Here is a 15549-nt window from a genome sequence, read left to right as displayed (position 1 = left end):
ATGAAAAAACCCCAGATTCCCCCACCCTAGCTAATGGGAACAATTATCTTCTCTTTAATGCTGCCACCATTTTGACTAATGCTGCAACATCAAACAGTAATTAACCCCCCAGAAACTCCATGGTTACCTCATTCCAGTGGGATTACATTTGATTTTGAAAGAAAAGGAAAAATAAGTGTGTTGCATAAAGTCTGTTTCATACTTGACTACAATTTCCTTTTCTCTTTCCTACGAGTTGCCAGTTTGACTTTCTCCACGTCTGTCTACAACCCCACCAACTCGAGGACTAATTACACCAGCGCTGTGCTGCCAGCTGAGGAATATGTAAGTTCTCAGGCCAACGTCCAGGCCCGAGACGGGAAAGAGCAAGCAACCCTCCACGCCTGCCTCCCAGCTGCGGTGCCTGCTCTGGGCACGCGACTCGATCTAATCTTCCACCCATGAGGCCGTGGGATACTCAAGAAATTCTCATACTCATCCTTAAATTGAAACCTTTCTTCCTTAAACATGTCATGCTGGAACATCTCAACCATAACAGTACTTGCAAAAGTAATAGCAAATATTATACGTTTTTATGAATTACAAGTTTTCCAACAGTCAAAAGCCTCTTCTTTCAGAGAAAGAAAAGCCACAGACTGTCATTGCTGCCCTCCCCACCTACTGAACACTATGTCTATCAGATGACTCAGCTCTAGAATGAACCAAAGCACATCTGCGTTGCCTCTCCCACAATTGAACCAGCTGGTGCATCTGCCTGAGGTATTTGCTGGTCAAGCACCTTGTGCCTTCTCTGGATCTCGGTACTGGGCACAGCTGGGTTTGCTGGGCTGCCCAGGCTTACGCTGACTGCCACATCTGGCTGTGCCTATGGAAAGTCAGTGAGAGGGTGGACTCAAACCTGCAACCATCTTCATCAACAGCAGAGCCGTCACCCCAGAGCACAGGATCACCCCACACAGACCAAGCAGGATGTGCCAGATAATTAATGGGACTTTGCACAAGCACTTCATTAACACCTGGGACCAACCACAAAGTTTTTGCTGCATTATACTTACGGCAAAATTTTCAAAAGTGCCTAAGGCTCATGTTGAAAACTGACAAAATTCTCTAAGATCCCAAGTCCCACTAAACGCTGGTGGGGCTCAGGCTGCCGAGTACCCAAACTGACAGCTACCCCCCTACTCAGCTCACAGCCGAACAGCATGGGCACGGCACTGGGTGCGAATGTGCCCCAACTGGGGCACAGGTTGGGCAGTCCTCATGGGCTGTACCACTGACTGATGCTCAGTTTGGCTTCTCCACACTGTATTCGACTTTCTGGGGCATTTCTGAAGGAAGAAAGAAAGATGGAGCTAGAATTTCAGAAAAATTTTTGTATCTAAAAAGCAGACAGAAATTTAGGATAAGTTTCTAAAGAAAACAAATGAACTTAATGTCCAGCATGGAAAGCATAAAAAGGGAGTTGGGTACAGAATTTGCTTAGATGCCAAATGGTACTTTTAGAAGCATCTATCTGAACCATTACAGACTTAACTTCATTCCAAATTCAGACCATCAGGATCTTAAGAGCTTCTAACAGTAGTACACTAAGGGTAAAAGTCCCAAATGCACCCACTCAAAAGGAGCAACCGCCATCTTGGATTTTAACTTGATGATGATGCAGAGAGACGTTCACACATGACGTCAGGGCAAAAACTGATGAAAAACTATCCTTGCATTGTTAAGAAATGCGTTCTCAAATTACATCTGCCCTGGGAACCATTTGCTGCCAGAATGTGACCGTCATCTGCTATGAGAGCCAGCACCCTGCACAAGGTCACAGGGGAGGCCGTTGGTGACACACAGCCATTTCCCCAGCTTTCTGTAAAGGATTTCACTCACAGAGGAGGGGAGTTCAAAATGCCGCCAAGAGCACAGTAAAATCCCTTTTTCCTAGTAGATTCTTGCAGCTCACTTCTGATGCATGGCTTGCAACTTCACATCAAACACCGTCTTTCTACTGGAGGAGGCAGATGACTTTCAGAGATGAGTGTCAACACACTCTGTACATTAGCGCAAAACAAATCAAGAAATGCCAGGTTCCCTCAAGAATTAGAGCACAACTAGTAAACTATGGCCTTTTGAACATGGTGGAAATTACTACTTCTAGACACAGGCATTTTGGGTTCTTGGAAACTAAAGTCTCGGACTCCTCCTGAAAGAAAAGGTAATTAAATAGTTTGGGGCTTTCACACTCCCTACTTCCTCCTTCTGCAACACGAGCATAATGAGAGAAGTTATATTCCACAGTAAACAGCATGTGACTATCAAGCAAACTAGGAATATGGGGACAAAAGGGTTTATATGTGATTGCTATGTGATGGGCAGAGTGCTTTTCTCACTGCAGAGTGCTTTTCTCACTGCACTGGGAGCTGCAAGCACTGCAAAAAGCCCCCTATTTAAGGGAACAGCAAACTTCTTCTAGACTAGAAGGGAACAGCATCAGTCACCAAGTGACATTACAGTGGAGAAAACAAAATATCCAATTTGAAAAAATAGTCCAGTCTTTCTCTTCCTGTTTTTAAAGAACTGAAAACTAAAATATGTAAATTTTTTGTGAGTGCAAAACACTGTTTAAATGGGGCTTGCTCTCTCTAGTATCTAACAAACGCCTTTGCGTACTATATATACCAGAAACCCATATCAACATTGTAAACATCCCACCTGAAATCTGAGCACTTTGCTGATAGAATACAATTATTTTTCTTTTCCTCTTTATTTTTTTTTTCCCAAAAATATTGCACAGGCTGTGGTTTATTTGGGGTTTGCAACACCAAAGGACTGCACCGAGTGGAAAACCATCAAGGTCTAGCCTCCAAAAGGTTGCTGCAACTGCAGGTCAAAAGTTTTGCCTCCTTTGGACTAGAAACTATTATAAACGCCCCTAAAAAATTACCTCCTTCATTATCTACTAAAAAACCCCAAAGCAAAAAAAAATGGTATTCAGATGTTTGATATAAAATCTCTCTGGTATTTTCCTTTGTGTTCTATTTAAGCCAACCTGGGAAATTTCCTGATTGTTGCCTACCAGAAATGCACTGCAAAGACTAAGAATCAGATTCGTAAGGAGTGGACACCTGCAGAAGTCAGATTCTATTAGTAACTATTTGGAATGCAAAAAAAAAAGTCACCTCTTACCAAGTTAACCACTCCCAGCTACTTTAGCTTCTTCACTGGTATTCCTTCCAGTTTGGATAAAAATCAATGATCATTCTGGTTTCAAGCCTGTCAGCAATTCCTTCACTGTAAAAGACCTGAGTTAATCAAACTGTACCCACAAACAGGCTTGTGTAGCAATGCACTAACAATTTGTGACAGCTGCATTGGTAATACAGAAGGAAATCTTAACGAATTAGAAGCTGACACAGATTTTACCTAATGGCAACCAAAAACAATGACTAGGAAAAATATAATAATTCCATTCCAGCACATTTTAGCATAATTTTTCTTAGTTCAACCCTGTGTATGCCTGCTTAGAGTATGTGGAACTCCACTTGCAGGATTTTGCCTCATTCTTGAATGCCTCTTCATAATTTGACCAACTGGGCACCCACTGACACTTTCTGCAATAACTTCTTTTTTTCTTCTTCTAAGCAAAGGCAATATAAAAATCAATATAAAAAATCCAGTCCCAGTGATCATGCACTGAAAATGGAGAAGAAAGTGCTTGGAGATGTGACATTTTAAAGCATCTCTGTAAGTTTAATTTTTAAAGGACAGAATGAGGCATATTAAATTCTTCTCATACTATAAGGTATGCATATCACTTGTACAAGAAAACCCCAAATAAAATGATTAATCAAAGTGACTGAAGAGGTGTGAAAACAGTACAAGCTGTAATTGGTGGAGACTTGCTGAGATCTTGGAGACATCTTTTTTTCTTTTGAATGAATTCTGCTATATCCTTTCCCTTTAAAATAATAGTGTAATTGGGATCTTTGCTTTTCTGATTTCATTAAAAAACACTTACTAAATATTTCTGCTGGTAAGAGCATTCAGACCCATGCTCTAGAGTCACTCTGTCGAAAGGCAAACGCCTTCTCTACTGGTAAGAGTAGGATGGGACGGTATCAGGCAAATGCAATCTGTAAGAAACCAAAATCCTGTTTTCCAGCAAAAGCTCACTCTAACGGAAATGCAAAGCAAAAAGAAACTCTGAAGTGATAACACACATGCTGATTGGCTTTGATAGAGAATGTTTTCCAACATTTTTGGGGAGTTATCAATAGGATCATGAAATATGGTGAATGCGTAACAATAGCAAAAAGTAATGGATGCAATGTCAAAAATTTAATATAGAAAGGACTTCTACAAACTATTCCTTTCACAAGCATTCTTACTTGCACAAGCAATCCTCTTCTTGTCAAGGGGCTGCAGCTTCAAAACATAAAAAGCATACGTAGTCAAATGATTTTTTGAGAGATATTGAACTTTATGTATATAATTCTTTTTGTGGGAACAAAACTCTAAATTATGTGGTACTGGTTGGTGCTGCCAGTCCCAAAGAGCATTAATATTTTAAAGCCTTGATCCGTAGACCACTGGCGTCCCAGAAGGGTCTATACAAATTATTCAAGACTTTATTTGTTGGGTTTGGAAATGGCTACACTGTATAAAAATGTTTTTGTATTTATTTTTTAAAAAATTAGCTTTACAAAAAAACTTTTCCCTTTTTTTCTTTTTCTTCTTTTTTCTTAAAGATATCATTATCTACAGGAACCCATAAAAATTTTTCCATATTTACATCTAGATAGCTAATCATTGACAAATATAATATCGTGAAATAAAATATTGAAAGTGAATATCCAACCTTTTAAATACACATTTGGCTCACAGCATAAACAACAGAGAAAACAAATAAACAGAACAACAAAAAAAAAGATCTGCTCTTCTTACAGGCCCGATCTTTTCCTTTCTCTTAAAAAAAAAGAAAAAAGAAAAAAGAAAAAAAGTATATTGGTGGGATCAAACATGCTGCTTCTAAGCAGAACGCCAGCAACAAACTGCTCCCATCCAGCACCTCACGCTGAAAAACCAAGTTCTCTGAAGCTCGTGTGAGTGGTTGCTGAGACATACGAGTGTCCAGCCGACGCAGGACTGGCACCTGTCCCCCACGCTGCTCCTAATGCATCGTTTGCCTTTTATTCCGAGGAAGGGCATGGCCCCCACACTCCCCCTCTTTTGCTCTAAAGAGACGTAGTTTAGCTTTGTTCTGAAATGATATATTTGGCCACTGATGCACGGAGGCATAAGGTTAGGGTAGGAAGATGACAGCGTGCCTCTAGTTTCCAAGTACATACACACATTTGCTCCCTGTTCTCTCCTGCCCAGACATGCACACTGCCCCACGCAGCCATTCACGCACTCAGAAGTATACAGAGGGCCAGGTCCTCTCAACGGGAACAGACCAGCGTGCCACACAGTCCCTCATAACCCACTTTGGAAAATAAATTTCCTGGCACACCCCTTGCGCCAGCAGTCTGGGAAGTGCCGAGGAGGAGGCGGAGGAGCCCGCACAGCCGGACGGAGCCAGGCCAGTAGCCCAGGCCACCGTGGCCCCTGCTGAAAGGCTGCTGCCTACAAACTGGGACTTGGAGGGCTATGGGGAATGCAAAGCTCCTCAAAATGGTCTCTAGTTCCCTTGTGGGCTCAAATTCTCTAAAATTCAGGCCTTTTGTTTGTTGTCATGTATTGGGACACGTGCTACAGCTAGCGTAATAAGAACTCAAACTATGCTATATTATATTACATCCACTCACACTTGCAAACACCCCCTCACGCACACATATATGTTGGCAGGATATATCAGCATTCATATAAAGCTTTGGAACTTTTATCCCTCAGCATTAAGAGCAAAAGCTACTTAACTGGTACCTTACTATTAACTGCAAATGTGCTTTAGAAGCAGCATTTCCTTAGATAACTTTCTTCTCTAAGTATCACAGTGACCATAATATATCATTAAATGTATTTTGCTGAAGTGTGCAGCCAATAACCCTGGCTATATATATATATATATTTTTATATAATTCCACCCACCCCCAAATCTCTTTAAAGAAAGTCTGTAAAAGCCGGTGTCGCAGTGTGAAAGCTTCCTTGAGCATAGGAGTTTAAACAATGTACCTCACCATAAAAAGGAAAGAGAAACAAATTAAACAGCTGTAGGCGCATTATCCCATACTTCTACAGTGTTGTGTCTAAATGGTGTGCTGGCTTGAGAAAGAGTCTGTGCACGAGTCAATCTGTCTTAAAATACTGCTGTAAATATTGTCATTGGTTCGGTTCTACAGTTGTGTTCTCCTCTTCATCCCTCTTGGGCTTCCCTTTCTCCTCCTCCTCTTCCCTGATGGCCTGGATTTGTTCTGAAGATTGATGCAGCGTGGATTGCTCCGCGCCTTGCTTCTCTGTCCCAGCTAACCTCTCCTCATCCTCAATTACTTTCTTCCACATTTTATGGTTCTGAAGCAGGTGCTGAGTGATTTGACAGTAGATTTTCCTCCTCTTGAACTTCTTCTTTCCTGTAAAATACCACGTGACATTAATGTACTGTTTTCTGTAAGAGAAGGAAAAGGGACTGAAGGTGTAGGAAGCAGACAGAGTGTACTATGACATATAGGAACTGCACCAACAGATTTTTAAAACCACAAACTTGAACAGTCTTAAAATTCAGAAAGCTATGCCTCTCCAGACCTCCAGGAAATCAAACTGTTTTCCGGCACAGTTTGAGCCCCAACTTCATCCTATCATAGGCTGCATGCTGTCCCTGGCTATGCAGCTCACAGAGGCATCTAGTGCTTGAATGACTATGCATAAAACATGTTGATGAGCTGTTTTCTGCTCATTTTTTTATATCAAGTATTTAAAGACTCCGATCCACCTACTCCATAACACACACATTAAATTCTGTACCCTCCCACCCCCCACCCCGAATGGGTCCCTGCTGATCGCCCTACAAAAAAAATGCTGGTTTTGTTTTCTCCACATTTTACTTCTGATCTGAGCTGTAGAAGGATAACGAATGAGCAAGCATTAGTAATCAAAGGAGGGAACCCCTTCCCATGTTCCCTTTTCAAAGCCAGAGATTTACCACTCCACCATCACAGTGAAGATGACCTTAAAGCCTTTGTACAACATTGCTTCAGCAACGGAGTCTGACCACTGAAAAAGCAGTCATATGGCCGAATACTATCAGGGAGCTTGCTTGTCCTTGGTTTTGAAGCATCAGTCCCCTGCTGTTAACCTACAAAATGTTTTGGCCACTGGTAGTTCTCATGGCTCCTGACACAGCTGCATTACAAGTGTTTTGCTGTCTGAAGTGTGTTTTTTTCTGTGTCGATATAGTCCGTCCAACACCAATTGTTAACTCTTTAACAGTACAAAGCTTGAAAATTTGCCCTGGCCATTAACAGTGGCAATGGCAGTCACAGAACTGAAATAATAACCTCTCCAAAGACAACTGCTGATTTCTTTTTTAAAGAAGGTGACGTAGAGGAATGTTTTGTACCAAATAAATTTGCGTGGATTAGTATTTGCAGGTTGCCTAAAGTATGTCTGTGTCAGGATCCAAAACGTTTAGCCCTTGAAGCTTTTGAACTGGAAACAAAGAGCTTTTCACTGAGCACAGACCAAATCCAACTCAATCCTTCATTAGAAAGCCCCTGGTTCCCTGTAGGAAACCTTCAGGTTTAGCACTAATAAGAGGTTAGTTCCCCTACCCTGCCAATGCCACAGCAGTACATTCTGGGTTTCCTGGGTGACCCCGCCTCTTGCTGCTCTCTGCAGACACAAGCAAGCACTTGCTGTGGTGTTAAAATTTGTCTGAATCACTAAAGACTGAGCCTGTTTAATTCTCATACTTACATCAGAACTTTGGGTGAATTACACGCTCCTGTATAATAACAAAAATTATTTTAAGCTACCTTTAAGGTTTTCTAACTCTTAAATTTATCTCAGCTGCTTTAGTGAATTATCAGGACCTAGGTGAAGTGTTTTCTGCCACAATTATATTTCCACCTGCCTAAAAGACATTTCCATCAAGAAAAAGATCTTCACCAACATCTACACAACTCTTAGTATCTATGCATCTGACATCTCAAACTTTTTTTTTCATTGAGAAAGTTTAGAACATCCAAAATTGTGTTGATCATGGGTATAAATTTCTAACAACCTATAAGACCCCTATATCAACACAAAAGATGCAGCAGATTCCTGATTCAGATCCACACAGTCACAGAGAATTTAGGGAACCAGAAGAAAACAGTTTGTAACACGTTGGTATGATCGAGAGGATGAGCACCGCACACTTGGTGAGAAGGAAGTAGGAAGAATTTGTTTGGATTTTTCAAAACTTCTGATACATCCATTTTTAAGGTTTTGAAAAAGATAAAGAGCCTAAAAGCACTACATTGAATAGTAAAGTACTGTCATGGAGTAGAATGTGAAAAAGAAAACAGAAGGCATGAAAAATGGTCTGTTTTCAATGTGACAAGGGTTAATAATGATCTGTGCTTTTAACCTGAAAGCAGCATTGTTGGACTTAATTAGCAGTGTGTGGTGGGTTGACCCTGGCTGGATGCCAGGTGCCCACCAAGCCGCTCTATCACTCCCCTTCTCAGCTGGACAGGGTACAGAAAATATAGTGACAGGCTCGTGGGTCGAGATAAGGACAGGGAGATCACTCAGCAATTATCGTCACAGGTAAAACAGACTCAACTTGGGGAAATTAACTTAATTTATTACCAATCAAATCAGAGTAGGATAATGAGAAATAAAACCAAATCTTAAAAACACCTTCCCTCCACCCCTCCCTTCTTCCCGGGTTCAGCTTCACTTCCGAGTTCTGTATCTCCTCCCCGCTCAGCAGCACAGGGGGATGGGCAATGGGGCTTGTGGTCAGTTCATCACACGTTTCTGCCGCTCCTTCCTCCTCAGGGGGAGGACTCCTCACACTTTTCCCCTGCTCCCGCGTGGGGTCCCTCTCATGGGAGACAGTTCTCCATGAACTTTTCCAACGTGAGTCCTTCCCACAGGCTACAGTTCTTCACAAACTGCTCCAGCGTGGGTCCCCCACGGGGTCACAAGTCCTGCCAGCAAACCTGCTCCAGCGTGGGCTCCCCTCTCTCCACGGGTCCACAGGTCCTGCCAGGAGCCTGCTCCAGCGTGGGCTTCCCACAGCGTCACAGCCTTCTTCAGGCATCTACCTGCTCCGGCGTGGGGTCCTCCATGGGCTGCAGGTGGATATCTGCTCCACCGTGGACCTCCACGGGCTGCAGGGCACAGCCTGCCTCACCATGGTCTGCACCACGGGCTGCAGGGGAATCTCTGCTCCCGTGCCTGGAGCACCTCCTTCCCCTCCTTTTTCACTGACCTTGGTGTCTGCAGAGTTGTTTCTCTCACATATTCTTACTCCTATCTTTGGCTGCAATTGTGCAGTTGTTTCTCCCCTTCTTAAATATGTTATCACAGAGGCGCTACTACTGTTGCTGAAGGGCTGAGCCTTGGCCAGTGGCAGGTCCGTCGTGGAGCCAGCTGGCATTGGCTCTACTGGACATAAGGGAAGCTTCTAGCAGCTTCTCACAGAAGCCACCCCTGTTTCCCCCTTGCTACCAAAACCTCGCCACACAAAATCAATACACAGCGATACAGAAGATAAATGAATACAGAAATGAGGTGAAAGGAAACTAAGGATTTCAAAGTAAGGTTAGACACTCGGATGGATAAACGAGAACACCCTTCATCTTTCTTTTTAATACAGCAATATCAGTTCCAGCCTTATGGGTCTATGTTGGTTACCAATCGCATACACTTTTCCCCTGGTAGGCAATTCCATAAATGCCAATTTGCCACAGAAACATGTGGCTCTGCCTGCTATTACAGAGCTGATAGATCATAAGGTGCTGAAATAAACCTGTGTGTGCTATATTACTTAATGTTTGCTGTTCTCAACAACACTTTTTGTGCACGTGAACCTGCTAAACTTAAAATATGTGCAAGTGTGTCTGTGAACAACAGCAATCATTTCTTAAATACAAACCATATACCCCTGGATCTTACTAGAGATAAAAGGTCAGTTCTGCATATCAGGAGATGTAGATTTTAGTTCCACATCCTTATGTGACTTATTGCAATCATCAAATCTTTCTGCTTCTCAGCTTCCCCAACAGAAAATAGGGATGATACTCAGTAGGACATGAAAGTGTGTGGGAAAGAACAGAAAAAGTGAGGCTGTTAAGAGAAAAAGCTATGTATCAGTATTTCACTAGGCACTTAAGGCTGGTGCTTTCTAGAAGGATTAGATATAAGGGAGAGATATAAGGGAGGGAGAGAAAGATGACCCGGAGGAAGGAAATAAAAGAACAGTAGTAGAAAATTCAGAGGGAGGAGGAACATGAAAGAGAGGAAAAGGTAACACACGCAGGATTAAACTGGTAAAAGAAACAGGCCTACAGTTGTAGCCTTTTCTCTTAAAAATCACTTCCAACAAGTTCCTGAGATCTCCTTTCAAGGTACAAAGTTTTCCTCTCAGTATGACAAACGTCGGCACTGTTGTCCTTCTGGAGGAGAGGCAGGAGACTATCAGCTTTAGTACTGATTAGCCAGAAGGGCCAAGTGATGCAACTCCCAGCACGCAACACAGCAATGCTCAGTGCCAATTCTCTCCCCGCACTTCTCCACACATTACCTTGCATTAAAAGATTTGCATTAAAATACTTCCATTGCTAAAAACTCTTTTACTGCATCAGCATCTCAGAGCCTCATTCTATTATTCCTGTACATCATGCTAACTCATGGAAATGATGAGTGCTGTCCTCAAAAAATCTTCTCCCAACTGTCCTTTCTTCAACTGAAATTGTTGCAGTCTACTAACGTCAGTGCTGAAATAGTCTAAAGAGCTCTCGTGCACAGACGGGTGGGTGATCCACCACCAGAGACCGCAACTGAAGGTAGAAATGAGTAATAGGTATGAACAGCAATGTGTATCAGTCCTGAAACCATGGAGCATCTCCATTACCAACATAACTGGCTACATGCCAGCTTCACCAAGGACAGCACTGAATCACTGTGACTCTGGAGAGGCCCATGTTGAACCTGACCAGCTCACAGTCTCCATGCTTTTACAATATGGCTGTTTAGTTTTTGGTCACAATATGGAACTTGCTCTGTTGAAAAATATGTGTGAACAACTTACTGGATTCAGCATTTTCACAAGTTTCCATTTCTGCTGCTTCTTCCTCTTCATGCTCATCAGTGTCTCCTGATTCATCACTATCTTCTATCCATTTTCCTGGCATCAGCCCTGCTGAGTCATAGGAATTACATAGTGGTCCCACAATGTGAGTGATGAAAGATTCCTGGAGGTGTGCCAGCTGAGGAGCAGAGCGATCCATGAAAGGACTGATTGGCAAGCCCAGGCTAGCCTCTTCATCACCCTGGGGATGAAAAATAGCGGTAATTTCTCTGAAGTAAATGAAACAAAACCATGTCACAAAAAGGAGTAATGCACATCAAAGCAATTAAAAATGATGAAAGAAAAGTAATTCAACTCTAATGCCACTTCCATAGCACGCCAGCATGACATTACTACAGTGCCATCATGTCAAATGGTTAATCAAAGTTACAGCTCTTTTCTTGTAAGAGGACCCACTACCGATAGTGTGAATTTAACGAGGATGTTAGCTGATGACTGTGCAAAATGATGCCCACTGCCCTTGTCCTGCACTTTACACTGTGAGCGTGAAAATTTGAAAATTATTTTCTTTCTTTGTTTACATTATTTTAAAAAATCCCTTCTGAATTTGTGATTGTTAGCTCTCAATAACCTTGTAGTCAGTCACCTGTTTGCAGGGAACAAGACTGAACTTCTACAAGCAACAGCTATCTCATTGAACTAGTTTTTCTTATTAATTTTGTCCTTACTGTACATAACATGGAGAGGTCCTCTTGGCTTTGGGACATAAGTATTTGTTTCCTGGGACTATTAGAATGATCCTTACGAAAGCAGGGGTTACTCAAAAGCAGTAAATCTTTCCCATAAAGCTTTTTGCTAGGTTTTCTTGGGGAGAGAGGGTAGAGGGGACGTATAGGAAAACTTTTTTCTCCCTTCTCTCACGATGTAAAAGAAGGTAAAACTTTCTTGCAGAACCAAGTCTGATATACTCACTCATCCCTATCACAGCAAAGCTTCTGGTGATAGCAATGAATTTTCAGCTGAGCAGACATGTCAAGACTGGATGCCACCTCCCCAAGAAAAAAATCTAATCCCCCTAATCAAGTCTGATATGCAAATTAATGTTTTACTACAATACAGTGATCTATATTTGAGAATATAGGTTAGAATTTAGAGAGACATTTTCAGTTTCCATTATGTTACAGATTGCCCAAATTTATCTCCTTGTGACCTAAATTTTCCAGAAGTCCTGGACAATGTATCTGGTCAACACCCTGCTGATTTCCGGGAAGGCCAAAGAATGAGAGTTAAATTTTGAAGCATGTACGACAAATGTCTCATTTCCTTGTGTTTTGTTTTGTTACTTTTATAATAACCTACCCCAAAATGTTATGTTCAATCATCAAAGGCAAAATATTAGTGTTAACAAAACATGGAAACATGCAATCCATTCTTGAAATAGCAAGCAAATTAAGAAAAGGTGGCAGCTCACTCTTCTTCACAGTAACACATCTGAGATTTCCTGGTTGTGAGCTATCAGTAGTGGGAAGAAAACTGACTATTGAAATGTTTGCAAATTCTTTTTTCATGTTCCATTAAAACATGATTTATTATGTGAAACATCTTGCAGTGCGTTTTTTGATTCTTTTTAATATGTCTAATCTGTCTCCAAATAAGTATGCTGAGCATGTGGAGGGAAGAAAAGGAAACATACTGTAACAACATGACACAGGATTTTGAATGTTTCTATGCAGCACGTTTTTAATAAGGAGTTTTTCTCTATACCGGAGTTAAATTCTTCAAAGGAATTGGTGTTTATTAAAAGAAATTCAAGAAAGATAGTTCATTATTTTCCCAGCATAGGTTGAATGTACATATGTATGCTTTTGATAACAGTTCCAGGGAAATTCAAACTTCCTATAAAATTCTCCTTTTTAGAAATGAGAAAATGAAGACTTTTCCCTTCTCAGTAAAAATATGATTATCAAAACCATGGTCAAGATGGTTTGATACAGCTGTCATAGAATACTACATTAAAGAAAATCAGATTTTAACCTAGGTTAAATAAATTGAGAATCTCGCTTATCCTCCTTAATGCCAAAAGTAAAATCCTAGGAAGAAAACATTCTCTGTTTTCAATCCCACCAGTCTCCTGTCAGCATGGCAACCCCTGCCACGCAAAAAAAACAAAACAGGAAACCCACTGGGACGTGTCGATTTCTCAATACAGTGAATACACATCTTCTATTAAAACTAAAAAAACCCCAAAAACTGTAATATCTTACTGACTAGGTGACCTCTTGGAATTTGCAAGCCAAGAGTTCAAATACATTTGCCCATAATACCCATGCCAAAAGGAATGCCATTAACAAAGATAACATATGTGTTACTCTGAATCAAATTTTGCAGAGAGGATAAAACTTAAATGTATTTTTTTTAATTATAGGATTTTAAGAAAGATAATCTCCAACAGTCCTTTGGAGCAGCTTCCAAGACCATGAAAACATTAGTAGCACACCTTTCTGACTGATGGAAAATAACCCAGATTCCTACTGTGGAACAGTTAATGCAGTATCCTCTCGCATGTGTTCTTCCCAAGCTTGATTCAGAGCTCACTATCCAACACTTTGACCATATTAATGTATTGGAGCACTTACTGCCCTCTGACATTAGTTATGTTGGATCAAAGGAGAGTCATATCATATATCTGATTAACACGTCACCCGCATAAACTATGATCATCACCAGAACTAAGTGAAATACAATTTCTCGGGAGACTTGTAATGAAAACAGGCAAATATGAAGAAAAGCATTTCCTGAAAGAAAATTTGGGAGATGGAGGTTGACCGCTGTTGTTACGGGACTCACTCTCTTTCTTTAAGAAAAAATGAAAAGAAAAATGGAACCAACTATATATGTAATATATGTAAGGGTCATTGTTCTTTCTTTTCCTCAGGAGATCTGAAATAAATGAAGGAGCTTCAGGTCAATGTCTGAATTTTGTCCATTTTCCCATTTCTTTACATACTCCAGAAGGCAGCACAAGCAGAAAATCCTGTTTTTTTCCAAACTGTAAGTACCAGAAATTTAAGGGAAGATGAAAAGGCTTTAAAAGGGATTAGTCTGTGACTTCAAGTTACTGCACAGCCTCCCTGAGAAGTCTGTGGGGTGTCTGGTTCAGTGATTTAGCCTGCTTGCTTCCTCTCGAAAAGACAGGATGTGGAGTTTAGTCTAACCAGCACATTCAAAATATGTTCCCACTCAGGAAACAGAGGAATAGTGTGGGAACAGCCCTGTCCCTTGCATTCGGCAAGGCTAAATAGGTTATAATGAGAAAAGGTTCAATTAAGGGCTCCCTTGCACCTGGCAGGAGAGGACCAGTGCCTGGCTGTACTCCCAGGTCTTTGTAAATCAATCTGCGACTGACCTCCTTCCTTGTGCTACCATCAGCTCAGCCTTGCATAATTAGTGCAGTTGTAGCGACAAACATTCTGAAAGCTGAAAGTGTCTTAAAAAGCAAAGTATGAGTCAGGATCAACATGTAGGGAGCAGATACGGTTAGCCTGTGACAAACTGAAAGTCAGTGTTACAGTCGTGCTCAGTACATAAAGGTTCTGTGTGTGTGAACAGAGACGTGGCCTACAGGAAAGCTAAAATAATTCCTCTGCTCTGTTTAGATCACCTCAGCAAGGATGTTGTGTCCAGTTTTGGAGACCACGTGTCAAAAAAATTGTGAGCCACCTGGAGTGACTGCAGAGGAGAGCAGTAAGAACCAGCTGATGTCTTGAAAAGACATAGAGGGAAGGATGAAAAGATAGTTTGAACTAAAGAAGACTGAAAGGGAGAAGTGACGACTGCCAACAGAAAAAAAAAGAGGAAAGGAACACTTGTTCACCATGTCCACTGTAAGGATAGTGCCAGACTGGAACAGTTAAGCCTGTAGAAACCCCATCATCCAAGGTCTTTCAGGACACATCAGAAGCTTCAGTGACAAATGGACTATCACTGATCCAGCAAAAGGATGGACTAGTGTAACTCTAGCCAGCCCCTTCACCCCTATTCTCTGTGATTTTCACTCATCACCAGCACTAGCATGCTGCAGGACTGTTTAACACAAGACATGCAACCAGCAGATACCACTTTGGACATGCGTTTATTTACCTGTTCATAAAATTCATTGACAATGCCTTCTGTCCACTGTAGATGCAAATCTTTGCATTTTGCAGGCCCATTTATGTCAGCCAGTTTGATGCACATTTGGCAAACCAGCAAGCGGTCGTTCTCATTAGTCCAGTCAATTCCAACATCATCATTCACCTAGTACACAGAAAAAGAAAAACCAT

At 41.4% G+C, this 15549-nt stretch overlaps 1 protein-coding gene across 1 annotated transcript in view; it reads right to left on the bottom strand.

The window, feature by feature from the left end:
- Positions 1 to 578: 578 nt before the first annotated feature.
- Positions 579 to 15549, bottom strand: part of PDE3A (phosphodiesterase 3A) — a 274878-nt gene continuing 259907 nt past the window's right edge. Inside the window, exons 14-16 of the mRNA XM_059817211.1 lie at positions 15368 to 15523; positions 11228 to 11468; positions 579 to 6557 (exon numbers count right to left, since the gene is read on the bottom strand). Coding sequence (XP_059673194.1) covers positions 6310 to 6557; positions 11228 to 11468; positions 15368 to 15523 — 645 coding nt within the window. The 3' untranslated portion in view covers positions 579 to 6309. The remainder of the gene's footprint in view (positions 6558 to 11227; positions 11469 to 15367; positions 15524 to 15549) is intronic.

Source organism: Gavia stellata, chromosome 4 (genome assembly GCF_030936135.1).
Source record: "Gavia stellata isolate bGavSte3 chromosome 4, bGavSte3.hap2, whole genome shotgun sequence".
Lineage (NCBI taxonomy): Eukaryota > Metazoa > Chordata > Aves > Gaviiformes > Gaviidae > Gavia > Gavia stellata.
This window is presented reverse-complemented; position numbering and strand designations above follow the sequence as displayed.